This window comes from Hydra viridissima, unplaced genomic scaffold (assembly GCF_058129835.1).
Source record: "Hydra viridissima isolate aposymbiotic clone 2 unplaced genomic scaffold, HvirCarnegie_v1 scaffold_3, whole genome shotgun sequence".
NCBI lineage: Eukaryota > Metazoa > Cnidaria > Hydrozoa > Anthoathecata > Hydridae > Hydra > Hydra viridissima.
Genome location: NW_028324302.1, coordinates 2,565,001 through 2,584,356, shown reverse-complemented (window position 1 = coordinate 2,584,356; position 19,356 = coordinate 2,565,001). Strand labels below are relative to the sequence as shown.

General features: G+C 29.5%; 1 protein-coding gene across 2 annotated transcripts in view; it reads right to left on the bottom strand.

The window, feature by feature from the left end:
• Positions 1 to 7,404: 7,404 nt before the first annotated feature.
• The window catches only part of LOC145201961 (nck-associated protein 1 homolog), a 14,061-nt gene continuing 2,109 nt past the window's right edge, over positions 7,405 to 19,356 (bottom strand). For both annotated transcript variants that reach the window (XM_090081850.1, XM_090081851.1), the window contains exons 5-35: positions 19,334 to 19,356; positions 19,008 to 19,150; positions 18,460 to 18,616; positions 18,054 to 18,125; positions 17,891 to 17,939; positions 17,312 to 17,468; positions 17,120 to 17,176; positions 16,879 to 16,975; positions 16,636 to 16,754; positions 16,135 to 16,175; positions 15,956 to 16,047; positions 15,729 to 15,810; positions 15,581 to 15,630; positions 15,360 to 15,505; positions 14,658 to 14,720; positions 14,438 to 14,507; positions 14,203 to 14,322; positions 13,476 to 13,631; positions 12,400 to 12,725; positions 11,825 to 11,952; positions 11,623 to 11,720; positions 11,224 to 11,314; positions 11,043 to 11,125; positions 10,873 to 10,950; positions 10,512 to 10,593; positions 10,379 to 10,419; positions 10,220 to 10,289; positions 10,024 to 10,133; positions 9,724 to 9,819; positions 9,417 to 9,509; positions 7,405 to 8,761 (exon numbers count right to left, since the gene is read on the bottom strand). The exon at positions 19,334 to 19,356 is cut by the window's right edge and continues 34 nt beyond it. In XM_090081850.1, the coding sequence (XP_089937976.1) occupies positions 8,693 to 8,761; positions 9,417 to 9,509; positions 9,724 to 9,819; positions 10,024 to 10,133; positions 10,220 to 10,289; positions 10,379 to 10,419; positions 10,512 to 10,593; positions 10,873 to 10,950; positions 11,043 to 11,125; positions 11,224 to 11,314; positions 11,623 to 11,720; positions 11,825 to 11,952; positions 12,400 to 12,725; positions 13,476 to 13,631; positions 14,203 to 14,322; positions 14,438 to 14,507; positions 14,658 to 14,720; positions 15,360 to 15,505; positions 15,581 to 15,630; positions 15,729 to 15,810; positions 15,956 to 16,047; positions 16,135 to 16,175; positions 16,636 to 16,754; positions 16,879 to 16,975; positions 17,120 to 17,176; positions 17,312 to 17,468; positions 17,891 to 17,939; positions 18,054 to 18,125; positions 18,460 to 18,616; positions 19,008 to 19,150; positions 19,334 to 19,356 (3,059 nt within the window). In that variant the 3' untranslated portion in view covers positions 7,405 to 8,692. The remainder of the gene's footprint in view (positions 8,762 to 9,416; positions 9,510 to 9,723; positions 9,820 to 10,023; positions 10,134 to 10,219; positions 10,290 to 10,378; positions 10,420 to 10,511; positions 10,594 to 10,872; positions 10,951 to 11,042; positions 11,126 to 11,223; positions 11,315 to 11,622; positions 11,721 to 11,824; positions 11,953 to 12,399; positions 12,726 to 13,475; positions 13,632 to 14,202; positions 14,323 to 14,437; positions 14,508 to 14,657; positions 14,721 to 15,359; positions 15,506 to 15,580; positions 15,631 to 15,728; positions 15,811 to 15,955; positions 16,048 to 16,134; positions 16,176 to 16,635; positions 16,755 to 16,878; positions 16,976 to 17,119; positions 17,177 to 17,311; positions 17,469 to 17,890; positions 17,940 to 18,053; positions 18,126 to 18,459; positions 18,617 to 19,007; positions 19,151 to 19,333) is intronic.

The following is a 19,356-nucleotide window of genomic DNA, read 5'->3' as shown; positions in this document are numbered from 1 at the left end:
TTTTCAGATATTTTTACTCAATACTATTTTGCTTTAGTACAAAAGCTAAAAGCATGACGTCATAGCCTTGCACATTTAAAAACAAATTTCATTTCTAAAATACTTTATCTAAACTATTTAATTCTTGTTTTTTGTCTGCATTACAAAGTAAAGAAGGGACGTCTGTTCTGAGATCAAAGAGTTTGCTTGTAACCTGTTGATGATTTGAATAATTCAAAAAGTATTGTCGAACTTTGCAATTGTCATCATAAAAATGCTTGAAATATAAGCTAATACGTAGTTGTATAGGATCTTATATAAGTTGGTACTCAGGTGTTTAGAATGTAGTATAAACGTCAATCATAATGGGCAATATTAAGCCACGGCATTTGCTTCGTTATAACCCAAACCGAGCTGAAATCTCAATTCGGAGCAAATATTTGACGTAATTCAGAAACTTTTCCAGTAAATCAATTAATTGAATCGAGCTCTTCTGAAATTACAGGATCAGCGGATTGTTTTTTGCTTTTTTTTCTTAATCAATTTTAAATAAATTCAACAATTGATAAACCAACACTATTTAAAATCAAATGAGTTTGAGTGATAACTTCAGATAATTTAGTTAGAAAAATCAATTGATAAAAAAGTCTCACTCGAAAACGAGATTGATATCAATTAATCACTAATAGAATCCGGGGCAGCAAGAATATATACAACGATAGCACGTACGTACTGTACGGAAGAAAAATTAAAAACAGCAATTAGAAAAGACGTCATACGGAGACGTAATAAATGCCGTGTAAATAAATGAGTAGAAATAGGAACACAAAAGCAAGAAATATTAGAAAATAAAGATAGATGGACATAAAGAGAAAAGAGTTCCACAGATGTGGGTCAAGAAAATTGATTAAAGAAAAGCAACCAGAACTTCTGCCGTTTCTGATGAAAGAAAGAAAAAGTGATTTGTTTAATGAAGATCCAAAAAAGCAGAAGATTGATAATTAATACAAACAATTGTATATAAAAAGAATAAAGATACTCTAGGGAGAGTAAGAAAATACAATTTGCAAATTTATGAACATAATGAATAAAAGCTAACCTCCATTACGTCTTAGCATAACGTCTTAACTTACCTAATCGGCAGAAAATACAGCATTAAAGTGGTTCATAAAGAAAAAATACTTTTATTTACTTATATCATTCAATGCAAAACCTATTATTCTTTCAAAAAATGCATACATTCTCCAGAATTTAGAAGTGATGAGCTACTATCAAAATGTCTTCATGAAGTAACCCCTAAATGCCAACGAAATCTTCAATAATGTTGTATGGTCACGCTTCACAATGACTCAAAACAATAAAAAAATGGCTATAAATCCCCTCACAACTTTTTTATAGACAAATTCCCTAAAAACAACTTTTTATAAAACTTCTTTTTTTTTATTTCGTAGTTAAAAGAAGTGAAAAAAAAATTGATATTTTTTTCATAGCAATCCGAAAAATGAGAAATTTTCATTAATTAAAACGAAGACTTAAAGTCTATATTTATTTTTAAGATAATCTTTTGATATATTTCAGATATATTGAAAAAAAAAGTTTAATGAACTTAACAAAACAAAAAACAAACACACATATACAGATACGCACACACACACACACACACACACACACACACACACACACACGCACGCACGCACGCACGCACGCACGCACGCACACACTCACACACACACAAGACAAACACACACATAACGTATGCACACACAAACATATTTAGTTTAAATATCAAAATAATGTCTCACTGGGTTCTTAGTATATATTTTCAGTTTCTATTTAATATTTCTATTTTTAGAGTAAAAAAGGATTGCTGCGGTCACCAACAGCATGGGGAGTTGAGTTGTTTTAGAGTATCAAATATAGTTTTAAGAAACATGTTTTTGTTATCATATACTATCTAGAAGTTTGTTAAAGCTATTTATTGACAAGTTTTGAAAATTACTACAACATATTTGAAATAACTTTACTTGATAATTTCATTATTTCCTGTAACATAAAAAAGACATTATTTACTTAAACATTAACATTGTATTATTGCAGGAAAACCTAATGTTGTTATTGTCAAAGCGATGATAACATTTTATGTTAAACAATGCAAAGTAAAACAATTACAGTATTAAAAAATGTTTCTGACGTGTTAAAGATTCTATGATATTGCCGGTTCTTAAAAACAATAACAATGAAAAGATCTTATCCCGAATATAACTGAGCAAGAAGTGGATAAATTACGGGTATAGAAACTGAAGAAATTAGCAAATAAAGCTTAACTAAAGTAAAGATGAGTAAGCTAAAAGAGAATATTAAAAAACCAGCGGATGAACATCATTGAGCTCTATCTTTAGTTTCTGCAAGAAATACAAATTTTGCTAGTGAAAAAAAAAAAGCTTACGTTATAAAAAAAAATGTCTGTTTTAGAGATGAAAAATATTAAAGACACTTTAGAGAAGACCTTTCCCTCAAATATGAGTGTAGAGGAAGCTCTTGCATTAAAACGAACACTGACCTCAGTGTTAAGCAATATCAAATGATCAGAAACTCATCTCTCAGACACAATATACATATTTATCCCACTTTACACAAATTTATTTTAGTGGAAAAATTTAAATGTTATCTCGAAGATTTACATTTTTCTAAGATTTATACAAAGTGTACTCTTCAAAGCATGTTAGAACACACTCTTAGTAGAATTTTTGAAACGATTGATATACGGTTTTTCACTTCAGCTTTTGTGCCTACATTGCTGGAATTATTAGCGAAAATCCTTCAAGTTGTCACTTTTGTAAGCCTCTCCATCTGCAATATAAAAAAGAGAGTTCAATACTATGCAGAGAAGAAACAGATGCAAAAAATCAAACAACTATGTTAGAGACGCTTTGTAGAGTTATGAATACTGCAGGAAGAATCTAACAACATTAACGGCAATGATGTCAGATGAGCATTTAAAAATCATAACGTTTTTTCGGAATTTACTAAAGATGATTGTAACATAGCAAAAAATTTCATAACAATTCTCATAGCCATATCTTGAGGATATCCTATTAATGATAGTGAATAGTATCACAGTATAAATCTAATACTGCACCGCTAAAACAGCTGGAGAGTTTAAACAAACAGATAAGAAATTTTAAAAACACGGCAAAAATTTCAAGGTTAAACACAAATGAATTAGATCCACTACCTTCTTGTAAGGTCAGATCCAAAAGGATCAAGCAAATCTTTTAGAAAATATAAGAACTATCAAGGAAAGCCATTATTACATGAAGTAATAAAATGATTATAATGTAAACAAATAAATAAATAAAAAAACATCCTTAAACCCTTTGCACTCCAGCAAAGTACTCATAGAGTATACCAATAACTGCAGCACTATATTTGTTATAAGTACATACCTGTGATGTAGAAAAAAAATGGAGTCGTTGTAATAAAGCAAAACATTTCTTAGCTATTTTATAAAGAAACATATTCTAACTTATATTATAAAAGAAAAACATAAATTTTAGAACTTAAAATTTCTCTAAGTGTGATATCTTTCGATACAATTACGCATATGCATTTGTGGGTTACCGGGGCATGTATCAAAGTAATCTGAAGTTTCGCGTCTTTGTCCTTTTTCCTGTCTATTGGAACACACAAGACAATCTCTTTTCTTGCCATTTCGCAATATGTGCAATCTTTTGTCCAGTGTATTTCATGTGTTGAGGTTGAAGGTCTTGATCGATCTTCGCAGAATTCACCAATGAGTTGATCGACTAATATCTTGATGAACTTCAAATGGGACAGTGGTTTTTCGTTCTTGCTTTTTTTTACACACTTATGTAGTATGCATGCATTTATTGCAGACATCTCCATTCCCCAAAAGAACATTTTCCTCCACTAATTAAGAGAATTTCTGGCGAAACAGCATGATGATGCGTATTGATCAGCTCGATCAACACCACTCATTGAAGCCGTGTATTTAACAACAGTTTTTAGCTTTTCCACATTTTGTTGTTACCTCTTACAAAACTTGTTTTTGAAATGAATCCAGCGCTATCAGCAGGTGTTTAACAGCGTAACCACCGTTTTATCTTTCCAGGACAATATCATCGTTCAAGCCTTTTTGTAAGCGATTGATTTATTTTCACCGAGTTTGGGTTTCTTCATTGGATTAGGTGTGCCCTTGCGATTGATTTTTATTGTAACTGTTAGATAGCATTTCATTTGTAGTAATTCTTCCGCGAGTACAATGCTTGTGTAATATCTATCTGTATACATATGATAACCTTGTGCATCTGGTACATTCGACAATAAATTGTTATACAGATGCAATGGAGTTCTAGTACTGACAGGCAATTGAGGTTTTATAAGATTATTGTAGTAGATTATTGTAATACCATAATATGGGAGAATATTGTACACATGACCAGTTTCTGAGTCAGGCAAACGTAGATGCGTATGCCCCATTTAGTAGGTTTGTTCGGGTTGTAGGTTATTAAACTAATTTTACCTTTGATTTTTATTACCAATTCGTCGACACATCTTTTCCAGGCACAAAATATTCCGCAAATTTTGAATTCATATATTCTATAAAAATACTGACCCGTTGAATCCATGTTCTGATGTCTGTTTTTGCTGATTTACTGTTTTTAAATGTAGCATCTAAAATGATTAGTTAAATCTTTTTCTAAATGAACACAGAAAAAAAAGGTATTTCGGTATTTGCACTAGTAGACCAATGATCCTGAACAATTAGGAAAATTCCTCCTTGTTTGTGTTGCGCCATGTATGCCTTATAGAATCTTTGGAAAGAGTTTTATTTCTCATTTTCTTTATTGCGTAACTATTTGTTTCTGACACTATTTCGTCCACTAACTCTTCCGTGAAATACAGCTTAAAAAATTGAAATGATTCCTAGATGCTGAAAATTTGTGGCCCTTGTACTTTATTTTCTGTTGAAAAGATGATTCCTTGTAAGGGAATGTTGCTTTCCGTAATATCACTCTATTCATCGTTGTTTACAGATGGTGTATCTTCGTCCTCTGAATCAGATTCAATAGTTGTAAATCTTCTTTTTTTCAAACAACTATTACGTCACTATCGTTACTATCTGTCCTTAAATGATCTTTTAAAGTCTTCCAGTTAAATCTTCCCCAAGCAACGCAAAATCGAGATCATCTTCCACAACTATCGTCAAAATTTTCACCTTCCATCTTTACTACACGAAGGGTTATGTTATTATCATTGTAACGAAAAGAAATTAAATAAGCACTTATTATAATGTAAAAACAATAAACATATCATAAATAATATAACATAAACAGACTATTTCGCTTACCTTACTGTTAAGAGCGCTGAGTCAGTAAAACAACCGTGTCGCCGTAGTCGCGACAGTGGATTTAATGTTAGCATTTTAATGTCACAAATACGGCGACAACAGAGTGCAAAGGGTTAAAAACCATTGTTATACGAATTAAAACAAAATGTATCAAAATGGCTCGAAGATTCTAAAATTTTAACTAAAATTATTTTTTACGCATGTAGCCATGCACGCATAAGCACGGGATATACGCGTCAAAGGTATGCATAAAAAATTTTTTTAAAAAAAATTTTGAATTTTTTGACCCAAAAAACTATTATTTCACCATATAACAATTTTGTTGAGTTTTTGTTCGTTGTTTAATCATTCTGAGTCACTACGTCCGAAAAATGTTTTTGTTACAAAAGATGTATTAGAGATAGGTGTATCAGGGATCTTGTAAACTAGAAAAGCTTTTAGGCTGTAATAAATGTTCCTTAATCATTAAAATTTCAGATGAATTAAAGTAATCGCCTAAGAAGAATTTTAAAAAACTATTCTTAGGTGATTATTTTAAACACAACACCTGTTTTTTTAATGTATATGTTTTGTTATTTTTTTTGAATATTAAGTCTCATTGTTATCATTAATTTGCTGAAAACTACTCGATGGCATCATTTTTCTGCTTTAAATTAAAAGAAATTGTGTAAAAAAAAAATCTTTTTTTACTCAAAAAAATAAAAAAAATAAAAATACTCATTACAAAGTAGTTATTATATTATTTTTATTCTTTTAATTTAAATGAAAAATAATCTGAGGAATAAACGAAAAATTATGGAGTTTTAAACAAAAAATGATCAAAAAACTTTTGTTTTGATTTTTTTTTACATTTTTTTGATTTTTGATTTTAATTTTACTTAGTTTTTAGTTATAAATTTAGTTTTTTATGAATTTTTGAGTTTTATCATCGAAAGCACACTAAAATTTACCATCGAAAGCACATTAAAACCAAAATATGGTTCGTTTAACAAAATAAAGTAAAATGATTATTTTTGCTATGCACACTAATACAGCTTAAATTGAAACATTTTTGACTTATCAATAACTAGTGTTAAAACCTCTTGATGTTGTTACAGCCTGACAGCACCGTGGTATACTTTCAATTAGAGGTCTAATCATTTCTTGAGGGATATCTTCCCACATGCGGATAAAACTTTGTCGTAGCTCGTCTAGGCTGTTAGGTGGTGGATGTTGGCTTCTAACACAGCGTCCCATTATATCCCAAAGATGCTCTATTGGCCACTCTAAAACTTGAATACTAACATTATTTAAGTATTCAGTAACAATATGTGCCGTATGTGGTCTAGCATTATCATGCATAAGAAGGAACCCATCTCCAATGTACGGTGCAAAAGGTTTTAAAATGTCTACTATGTAACGTTGAGAAGTCAGACGTCCACCATTAACAATAAAAAGCTCTGTGCGAGCTATTAAAGATATTCCGCCCCATACCATCAATGAGCCGCCTCCATATAAAGTGGTTTCTCGAATGTTACAAGTGAAATATCTTTCATTTGGTCTTTTGTACACTCTTGGGCGCGATCAGAACTTACAAGGCAAAACCTTGACTCATCTGTAAATAAGACCTGTCCCCAATCATGCATTTCCTAGTTTATATGCCTTGCAAAAGCCAGTCTGTTTCTTCGGTGGTCTAAAGACAATCTGGGATCAGTAGCTGCTGCCCGAGGTCGTAAATTTAAAGAACGAAGTTTTCTTCTTACAGTATCTTGACTAAAAGTAGTTCCGTGAACCTCAGCAAGTTGTATTTGGAAACTTGGTGCAGTAGTGAACCGTTCTCTCAGTGTTTGAAGAATTAAAAATCGGTCCTCCACGGCATTGGTAGCTCGTGGTCTGCCTTAGCCAAGTCGTCTAGTGTGATCATTGATCTCTACAAACCTTTGTAGATCCCTAACGACTGTTTGCAACACATTCAACACAATTTAAATTTCGTCTACAACGCTGCATTTCAAACAGATGTGTTTCTCAAATGACAGTTTTCTTTTCTACTGTTAAAGCAATTTAAAACCAATACATTTTTTTTTTTTAGAAGTGAGGTTTAATTACAGCAAAATATGCTACAAATGAAAAGCTGCTATAATTTTGAAATTAAATAAGGGAAACAGAATAAAACCTATAGAGGGCGTAACAATAAACATTATTTTCTTTGATAAATCGGGGAAATATATGTTTTTTAAAAGAAGTCGGAATTTGTAAGTGGCGCGTTAATTTTGCGGTTAAGTATATTAACCGTTCCAATTTCTTTTGTTCAAAGAACTTTCTTTTGTTCAAAGAACTTTTCTTCATTTTTCTTCGTGAAATTTGAAACTCTTGGGAGATCAATTGAAAATATTGACTTTTTAAGAAAATGTTTCAATACAATTTTTTTGATATTTTCATTCAAAAACTGTTAAAAAAAAAAAAAAAAAATTTGAGCGAGCTTCAATTGCATTTCGATTTTACTTATTTGGTTTTCCTAAAATACTGGTCTAAACATTCTTGCTAATTGAAGTTACTTTTACATTTTTGTGGTTTTAACCTGTAAATTGCACAGGTTTTAAGGCACATAGTAAACGTGCTTACAGAGTGCAATTAGCAACTGAAGAGGGAAAAACATGATACTCGTCTCCTTCAGAACAAATTCAGAAACAAAATACTCATACTTTTTACAGCCTGAATTTGTTTTTCTAACGATTTTTCTAAATTTACCTATGTTTTTCTGGTCTTAACAGATGTGCCATTTTGACGGGCGATGAATTTGACTTATTAGTACAGCAACGTCTTTTGAGCATGGAATCCACAACCACTAAATTACCTCTCACTTATATTAAATCACTAGCAAGTTAAAATCAGCCAATAATCGGACCATAAATCGGTCAGTCAACGCCCCTCTAACCCATAAAAAATAAAAATAAAAAAAAAACATTTATTACGAAATGTTTTAAATTTGCGATAGTAAAAAAAGCTGACAAACAGCATCCTGAATATAACACACTAAAAAAAAGTTATTCAATAAAATACACCTTTTTATCGGACTTCTTTCTTCGGACGGAGAAAAATATTTTTTTTATCGGACTTCTTTCTTCGGACGGAGAAAAATATTTTGAGCAAAATAAGAAAAAAAAGAAGCGAAAAGATAAAAACAACAACAGTCCGTAAAAGTTCGAATACAAAAAAAAAAAAGTTAATAAATTTCTTACATAATTACATTTAGTATTCACCACAGATCTAATTCATAAAATGCACAAATTCTACTGTGTTCAAAACGTTTCTATCGATAGATAAGTCGCATAATAAGTGCCATTAAAAAAAGGTTCAGTTTCATTAGCTTACTGCTTCTTGTTCTTGATTGGATAATTCCCCATTTCTTTTCGCGATATGAAGGCGTTGTTTCTAGAAAAAGTGCATAAAAAACTTCACTAAAAGCAGATTTTCTGCCTGTAGAAAGTTAAGCAATTGAAGTCCTTAAAGGTTCTGAATAAAGACCGTAGAGAAAAAGCGAATCACACTTTCATAGATTCAAGATATTTAATTTTTAAAATTGAACATTTCAAAACTTCTTTTTTTCTCTTATTTTTTTCTTCCAAAGTTTTGTCAAATTTTTCAATAATAATTTCACAAACTGGTTTGAACAAACTCTTTTGACAAACTCGTTTAAACAAACTCTTTTGACACACTGGTTTGAACAAACTCTTTTGACAAACTCGTTTGAACAAACTCTTTTGACAAATTCATTTGAACAAACTCTTTTGACAAACTCGTTTGAACAAACTCTTTTGACAAATTCATTTGAACAAACTCTTTTGACAAACTCGTTTGAACAAACTCTTTTGACAAATTCATTTGAACAAACTCTTTTGACAAACTCTTTTGACAAATTCATTTGAACAAACTCTTTTGACAAACTCGTTTGAACAAACTCTTGACAAACTTTCTATTTAAAAATTGAAAATTGTGACAATCAATTTTTCTCTTGCGGACTTCAAATGCAACTAAAGTATCGCACCAAATAACACATGCCAAATTAACACATCCGAACGCTACGCACCTTATATACTTGAGAATACGCATCTCGAACAAGGTCATAAGGGAAATACATATCAAACTCATCCTGCGAAAGATATTGCGATTTCTTTACAATCTAAAAATATTTAATTTTACATGAGAGCATTGGAGTTGAGTGCTTTATAGAGAACTTTATTTTGTTAGTAGAAATGCGTTCAATTTTACATGAGAGCATTGGAGCTGAGTGCTTTATAGAGAACTTTATTTTGTTAGTAAAAATGCGTTCAATTTTTCTTTTTATTGTGAATACTTTAAACCTTTGTTGTAATAAAAGAAAAAAAAACTCTTACTAAATCTAACAATACAAATGAAGAGGAACGCTGCCTCGGAACCAAATCTTTGTTTGACTGTTCAAGACCAAGTCTCAGTAAACCAGACGCAGCAATCTGGCAAAAAAAAATTTTAACAGTATTTTTTTAAACAAGCATCGGATTTTGTTTTTCCCCATTAAAAGATCAAATAAAAAATAGGAAAGGAAAAACTTCTTCATCAACTTTTCAAGATATCAGTTTATCAATCTTTTAAGATCAAACATCCCTTCTGTAATTAATGCCAAGTTAGAAAATTTGTTTAAATTGATTTATATCAACCTTTAGGAATATTTTCATCTTCTCATCAACATCTTCTCCGGTGATTGTGAATAATGCTTGAGGAAGAGCGTTTAAAACAATAGCCATGCAGTGAGCATTGTTCTCATGTGCTAAAATAAAAAAGTTAAAATCATTATCAGATTTATAGAACATAAAGCTAAGAATATTAGTCAACTTTTTGAAACAACTCTAAGACCTTCATATAGAGGATTGTATTCACTATTGTCTTTAAAAGCTAAAGCTGGAACTGCAATCGCCCAGAAGACCTAAACGGTTCAAACAAAAATTTAAAATCTATTTTGAACAAAAAGGTAATTTGAAAGAAAATAAATATATAAAAATATATGTAAAATACCAGCAACAAAGTCCAAATAAATCCATCTTCTTCCATTTTTTCTACAAATTTAAATAGCTTTTATACTAAGTGACAAATTCAAAAAGATTTTGGAAACTTTTTTTTAATTTGCATGGAACTCGTTATAAAATACCTCTACTATTTCTAAGTGCATGATACAGTTCAGCATCAAACTCTGAATGCAAACCAGCAGCCTGTGCCATTTCATGAGTTATCTAAGAATTAAAGAAATAACTTCTAATAATGATAAATAATATTAACATAAAATCGACTAAAGAGAAATTCAAACAAAGTTGTAAACATAATTTTTGTCAATGAATTCTAACCATTTTTTGGTTGAAATAAAAATTATTGTTAAAATGGTTAAAATAACATTTTTGGGAAAAAAAAACTCTAACAACAATCATTTTTATAGTAATCTTATTTTTCAAATAAAGTTTGCTAATTTCAAGTTGGTATTTCATCACCACCATGATTTAAACTATAAACCATACTGTTGAATCGTTGCGTGTATTATTTGACTTAAAATCAGATAGCACTCTCATCAAGTAGGGAACACGCCGAGGAAGCACCTGCAAAAAGATAAAATTACATATGTTATTTGATTCATAATAAACAAGTTCTCTAAACAAAAGAACATCAACATCTTCTTCTTTTGACTTACATCTTTCAAACCATCAGATAACATCTGCCTAAAAACAAGCAAAATGCCCATCGATGTTGTCCGAGATATAACTTCTTCAATACCTGCAAGAACAAATACAGAATCATTTTACTTAATATAAAAAGCATAATGAATGGAAGAATAAAATAAAGTATTTCAATCCATTTCCTAAAAGCTTAACCTCTTATCCTTTTGTTTATTTCTAACAGATCACATTTGAGAGGATTTTCATAAACAGACGCCAAAAGGTCTTTGTTAATCAAAACTAGTTTCTAAAACAAAACAGACTTCATTGAGAAGAAACATAAAAAAAGCTATTGGAATAAAAAGATAAAAAATGTCAGAGACTTCTGTAAAAGTTCTTATATTGTGACTGTTCAAATTTATGCATAATCACATAAATTAACAAGAGTTTCAGCTCACAAAATAAAATAACAAAAAAGAATCAAATTGGTTACAATGTATTCAATGTTTTTTAATTGCAAACATAAACTGCTTTTCAAAGACAAAATGAGAATTTCAAAAAATTTCCAATCAAAAAAACTAAAAAAAACCAAAAAAAAACAACAGAGCTTTAAACCTTTAATTCGTCAACTTCTAAAATAACTTTTTGCACTAGTTTACGTGAGAAATGTCGCACTCCATATGCCCCCAACAACTCTGATAATGCTCGCATTTCTGAAAAACATTTTCTTTGTTCAAAAACAATTCCCAGTAAACAAAAAATTAATACAGATCTATTTTTTCAAACACTGTCAAAAAAAAATACAAGTTGAACTTGCCTGCCATATCAGTATAATCAGCAACAGGTGGATAGTTAGCTTTCGCTCTACTAACAAAAGACTCCCGAACAGGTGAATATATAACTCCACCATTTAAACAGACACGTTTTAAAAGTATTTCATTGTACCTAAAATAGGATTTCAAACAAGATCTTTTTCAATAAAAAATAAATAAAAAAGGATTTTGTTATGAATTAAGAGGCCTATTCTCAGTTTGTCTCTCAGGACATAATGAAAGTATTTTGAACCATAAACTTATTGTTTCATGATTTTATTCTAAATCAATCGCAATCAGAATCAAAATACTCATAATCAATCATAATTTTACTAAAACAAACTTTATTCTAAATCAATCACAATTTTATTAAAACAAACTTTACTAGTTAGAAGAACTAGATATCTAATATAATGTAAAAAGAACAAAACTACCTTCGAGTTTTCCCTAATAATATAAGGAAGTCTTGCATAGCTATTTAAAAAAGTCTTACCCAAACTTTTTAAGGAGGTCTTATGTTTAAAATTAAAATTAGCATTAAAACAGAACTTGCTTCTCAAACTATAAAAACATTTCTTACCAAAATGTGTAAGTGCTGGTGAGTGTTGGCCCTCCTGTATTATCGCAGTTTTGTGTTTGTTGTAACAGCGTTGCATTAAATATTCTGCCCATGTCTAAGTTTACAAACTCTTCTAAGCGGTGCAGTGTTGTAATGTAAGAACGAATATCGCACAAAAGAGCAGATGGACGTGCAATTTCCTGAGTAGCTTCATTATAATTTAACAAACGAAAAATAGTTTTTGAAAAAAATTCCTCTAATTGTGAAACAAGATATTCCTTTGGAGAGAAGATATGTTCCCATACATGAATGTCTTTGCAATGTGTTATTGCCAAAAGCAAATCGATCTAAAAATTGTTTCGCTAATTTAAATAATTTTTTTCAAACAGCTGTATGATTTTTAGATGATTCTTTTAAATTCTTTACAAAACAAAAATTAACAAATTAATTGATAATACATTAGTACTGTTAAAAAGAGCAGTTAGTTAATTAAAAAGGGTTAATAAAGGATGTTACCTAAATTTTCTCTTAAAATGCCATTAGCTTACTTTGGAATGATGGATATAAAATTTAAAAAGGAAAAGTTTTTGTAACAATTATTTATTTTCACTAATCATCGATTGTCATCAATAATCATTAGTGATCATTGATCACTAATTATCATAGACTTTAGTTTATCTAGCTTGAAAACTCTTTGTTTGAATCTAGAAACTGCAACAGCATTTTTTTGTGTAACTTTTCTTCATAAAAAGTTTCATGCAACTTTAAGTATGCTTATACGTAAAACATTATTTCCATGTTGCAAAAAAAAAAAAAAAAGAAAAAAACATTTTTTTGGAAATTATAGTTCTTTATAATACAATTATATTATAGTTCTTTATAATACATGACCATTAAATGTCTAATAAAAATAAATTTTAGAATAAGTTCATGAGTGCAAATACATCTATTAATTATTTTCCAAAATAAGATTTTTAACCAATTGACTATAACTAACAAACCTTTTTCCCAGTCTTTCTTTAAACTTTGCAAATCAACAAAGAAATTAAAACTGCAGCAATCATCAAAATAAAAGAACCTGAGAACAAAGTACAAACCTGAGAATGGTATTTAGTGTCTATTGGTTTTTGGTTTTCTACAGTCTTCTTACGACTTTCCTGCCCAGGTTTTGGTGGGATAGGACGAGGCCGTTCTTTCTTTGATTTAGACTCCTCAAGGATAGTAAGGTAATGTACTGCATTTCCAGGATCAAGCTTAGAATTAAAAAAAAACATAATGATAAAGATGATTCTTCTATTATTTGGTGTAACTTGTTACAGCTTTTGTATTTGGTGCAATTTTAAAGTTACAATAAAGTTAAACAAAAACATTACAGGGTGTGACAGCAATTCAGATTAATATTTGGCAGGGTTTTATGATGCAAAAAGAAAACTTCTGAAATTTATTTTTGTTGGTTAATGTTCAATTAACACTATATGTTCAATGAATGTCTTAGATTTGAATAAAATTGTGAATAAAAAATACTTTAGTTAAAAGTATTCTTTATTCACAGCCAAACCCGCATGAATCAAATTATAAACTTCTGTCCTTTTGGCATCAAAAAGATGCCAAAAGGACAGAAGTTTATAATTTGATTCACGCGGGGTTGCCTGTAAGTAAAGTGATTTATATTTCTGGAGTGACTAAAACCACATTTTGCAAAGTGAAAAAGCATGAGAGTGCTAAGAGAGCCCAAATGCCCTCTCCAGTGAACAAGAAATTTGATAAAAAGTTCACAGAAAAGCTTAAAAAGCATGTTGAAAAGAATAGTACTAAAATGTATACCTGTCTAGACAATCGTAAATGCTCCTCACAGAACTGACTAATATAGTGAGTTGCCTTGAAAGAAATTGCATCTAAGAATGAATTCACTGCAACCAGACTCCGGTCTCCAATGAGATGACGCTATAAGTATAAATTTTTTTGAAAACTGAAAATATTATTGAATATCTGAATTTCAAAACTGTTATTTCTAAAAATCAGTTTTGGAAAAAAAAATATAGGATTATTATAAACTTACTTCTTCAGGACACATACTATGTGTACTATTAAGGAAAGTTGAACAAACAAGTGGATAAGCTATGGAGTACCTAAAAATAAAACATGACAATAAAACTTTTTAATTCACAAAGTTGAAAAAAAAAAAGTAATCTTTTGTTAACTCTTTTTATTTTTTAAAGTAAAAAATTCATTTTGTAAACATAAATAAACAATACACATTGTAAAGGTATCTTGATTACCTCATTAGATGCATGTTATTTAGACAACTCTGAAAACTGTCATGGAAGAAGCTTGGATAAAAGCTGTAAAAGAAATGAAAACTTCAAAATAACTAAAAGTTTTATTGTATTATTTTAAGCATTAAGCTTTTAATATACAGTCTTTGAAATTCATGGGCATTTTGTGACTGCAGATAAAAATGTCAAAATAAACTGCTTTAACATATTTCTCTTTGTTACATTAAATTATACAATAAATGTGTAAATAATTTGAAAGAATCAAATGATCAGCCAAGAAGAAAAAATGAAGGAAAAAAAATTCCTTTCTTTTGATGAAAAGTTTTTTTCTATCACAAATTATGTAATTCATTTGAAAAATCATGCACACTTTTGCATGTTATATGTAATATGGTTGCAAACTTGGTTTGCTCTGTTAACTGTTTGATTGAATGTAAAAAAAATTTTTTTATCTAGGTTTAAGTAATTCTTATATCAATACGGAACATTAAATGCATTGATAAATCAATTCTTTTTGCCAACTTAAAATTGCAATAACAAATTTTTACCTAAGTGAAAATATTTGAATTTCAAAAGACGATATTTGATTAAGAGATGATATGTAATAAAATAGTTTAAATATTTATTAGCCACCAAATAATTTCTTAACTTTAAATGTAAAATAAACTAAAAGAAATATTATAGATTGATATATAGTTAGTTTACCAAAGCAATGATAAATCTGATACTTCATTAAGAATGGCATCTTGGGAATCAACAAACTTTGTATGAAGAGAAATAGTGTTCATTAGCACTGCTAGTTCTCTGTTATCTTTTAACTCAGGGACAGATCCACGTACACTTGTATAAGCCTAAAGTAGAAAATAAAAACTTTATTTTTGTTTTTTATTGATTATTTTATGAATAATTAGTTTTATAAGTTTTACTTGTAAACGCATCCAATCCAGCCGCATACCACGAAAATCAGGAGCAAGACCTGTGTTGCCCAAACAAAAAATAACAAAAAATGATGATATCAAGGTGATCGTGATAATTATAAGTGACAAGGAAAATGAAAAGTTTTAAAGTCTCTACCTTGCTTTACATCCACTGATGAAAGAACTTCAACAAAATCAGTCATGATCAATGATTCATCTTCAGGACACACAGATATACGCTTGAGAGAAAAAAAAATCCATTAACTATACACAGAAAAACTATGGGAAATGAGAGGGGAAACATGGAAGAAAATGAAATTGAACTTCAAAACTGAAAACTAACAAAACAATCAAAAACAAATGCACATAAAAGTGTAAAAACACCTGTACAATTATCTTCAAAACAGCCACATCAAAACCAGATAAATATTGTATAAAGTAACGTTGAATAACATGTGAGTATTTTAAAAAAAGGCCTAGTAATGAAAAAAAGGCAAAAAAAATTATTTTAAGGTTTTTTAACAATAGAATAAATTTCATTAATTATAAAAATATGAACCAACCTCGGAGTTCCATAATGCCAAAAATCAATTTTGAAAGCAAGCTGAAAATACAAAATTTTTAAATGAGAAATTGTAGGATGCAGTTGGTTTAGTGCAAAACAGCAGTGAAGACAACAGGAATTTCTTAAAATTTCAACTCAAAAATCTAATTGCAAGAATTTACTTAGATAGAGACAAATAGAGTAAAGCATGCAAATATGTTAAGAAAGAATGGATAACAGAGTTTTATTCCAGCATTCACTCTTTAAAGTATTTCATTTATCATAAGATTATTTATTATTTACTTTTGAAATGAATATTGGAATACTTGTCAAACTACTAAAGTCTAAATTTTGATCAACTATTGTTTTTAATTATTGTTGTTGTTTATTATCTTTGTTATACTTTTAAACTAATGTGGTTGCATTATTAAATTCATTTTACCACTTATTATTTTTCCAATTGATTTTTACTTTTATTGTTTAATGCTTTTGTTGTAATTATCTAAAAAATTAAAAAAACCTGTCATCATAATCATCAGATGCACCCTTTTTCCCTTTAGGGGTAGGATGATGTTTGTGTCTCACAAGCCACTGTATTTCATCTCGAGCATGTGATAGAGCTGTCAATACAACAAGGAGCTACAAAAATAAAGAAAATCAAAACAAGTTGTTCAAAAGCAAATATTCAATTGTGACGAAAAACAGATTTCATAACATTTCTCCGAATCTCAGGAATTTCAAAGCGCATAATACAAGAATATACCTTAGGACCAAACAAACCAGGTTGATCACGAAATATTAAAATCATCTCATCAAATGCCATTTGTAAGTATCTTCGACGCTCCCGATGAAAGGCAGGGCTATGAATTTAAAAAAAAAAAAGAATCGTTTAAACCATGGGCATAATTTTACATCCACACAGAAATGAGAATTTTCCTAACACAATTTTATAATAACATTTTTAACACTGATAAGAATGATAAGAGCGTAAGAATGATAGAGACCTGTTTTGGATTGCATAAGTCAAACAATCCTGAATTTCTTTTCCACGTTTAGAATATCTAAGATGAAAACTAATTTTTTAATTTTGTGCATCAAATTCATAAACTTTTCCAACTCCTTAGTTAAGAAACATTTAAGGAAAATTTTCAAAATGAGCATCTTGAAGTGTTAGACATTAAAATTCAAATCCTAACCCTTTAAGTGATTCAAAGAGCGTCTGAATATCTTTGTGTATATAAATAATTTCATCACGATACAAAGTCATGCAGAAACCATCTTGCAAGCAGCTTTTCCAGATATCAGGTAAATTGGGTTGCGCAGTGATTTGACTGGGACACAATGTACAACTGACTAAATTAAATTTTTGGTAGTAAATTTCACAGAAGTATGTTTATTCTAGAAGATTGACATGTGCCTTGAAAAAAAAAATTTAATTTGCTTCAGCAATTAGTTACCTGATTAAAACATCCTTTATAGTCCTAAACGCCTTTTTTTTAAATTACTTTCAGGAAAAAGCTTTTTAAATTTATCAACTGCAACAGTAAAATTGTCAAGGAGCTTTTCAGCTTTTTTAAACTATATAAGTAGGTATTTGTTCTATTTTTTTATTTGAAATTTCCAAAGTCTTTTTTTAAAAAATCCTTAAACACTTTTTAGAAAATTCTTTTAAGGTCAACTTACAACAGGATACACAGTAACGATAGTGTTGTAGCTTATAATAAGTGATTTAATTTCACAATAACTTTCTTAAACACAGCAATAATAAAACTTACATATTATCCACCTAGACAACTCTTCTAAGGAAACATATTCACAAGGTACCTTTTAAAAAACAGAAAGTATTAAAAAAGAAAACTAAAAATGAAGGAAAAACTTAGAGGTTGTAGGACCAAAAAGCAGCATCTTTATATAAAAAAGAACAACATAAAAACATACTGTTTCTGTATTAATAGGGCTCAACATTTGTTGTGGTGAAGTTGTTAAACTAAAGAGTTGTGCTTGACGCATCTATACAAATTTATAATTATAATACCATACAATAAGCATAATATAAAAAGCTTTTACAAACTAATACATATTACAATTTTAAGTAAGTTTATATACACACAATACAATAACAATAGATCAACTAGATCAATCTAAATTTTAATTAGTACATTTTTACTTTTTACAAATGTCAAAATCTGACAAAATACAAGGCTAATAAAGAATGTATGTCTTGACTGCTAATATAAATGACTCCTTTCTTGCATAATATTCATTTGATCAATTATATCACTACATGCAGATACATGAAGATGTAAGTGTAACTTGTCAAATACTAGAAAACTTCTAAGGTTACCTGTTCTCCAGACATGTTCCTTCTTTTATAAAGTAAACAGAGCGTGTTAAGGCCAATACCAATACGTTGAGCATGAGGTGTAAACTCATCAACAAATTTCCGAAATGGACTTTCATAGTCAAGAATCATTTGGCCAAGTCGAGGGAAGTTTGGCTCACTTTAAATTAAATAATAAAAGAAAGAAATATTTAAACACTCATGATCTTAAAAAAAAAAAATATTTAATGAAAACTTTTTTCCAAAATACTTTATTCTACGCTATACAAAATTTTATTCCAAGATCAGTTTGCATTTATGCTGCTTGTGTTTGCCCATTAGATCTTTAGAATTTAAACTATATAAGCAAGACTAGTATAATATTTTTTTTTGCAGAAACAAAATACTTTGCACAATTACATAAACAAAGAATTACAAGCAGGCAATCTGACTTTTAAACACAAATTTACTTGGAATGTCTCATTTCAATCAACAAAGAGCTCATTTTAAAAAAATGTTCATCAAAACAAACAAAAAAACTATAATTGATAATTAATTAATTGATAAAGTACCTATGACCTTTCTGCATCTCAATAGCATGGTTAAAAAGACTTAGCACAGCTTTTCTATCCTCAACTCTTGATATCAACAGAAATATGCTTGTATAAGTCGAGATCAATTCAAAATAGGCTTTAGTCAGATCAAAATTTAATGTCTAGAAATCCAAAAAATTGAATTTGAATGATGCAATTTCAAAAACTCACAGAATGTTAGTCATCTTAAAAAGCTACATGAAAAACACAAAAAATACTCTTGTAGGCAATTTAACTAGCAATTTTCACAGGAATACAAGAAATTTCAAGGAGAAGACAAAATGCAACAAACAAAAAAAACTCACTATGTCAAAATGAACAAAGCTGG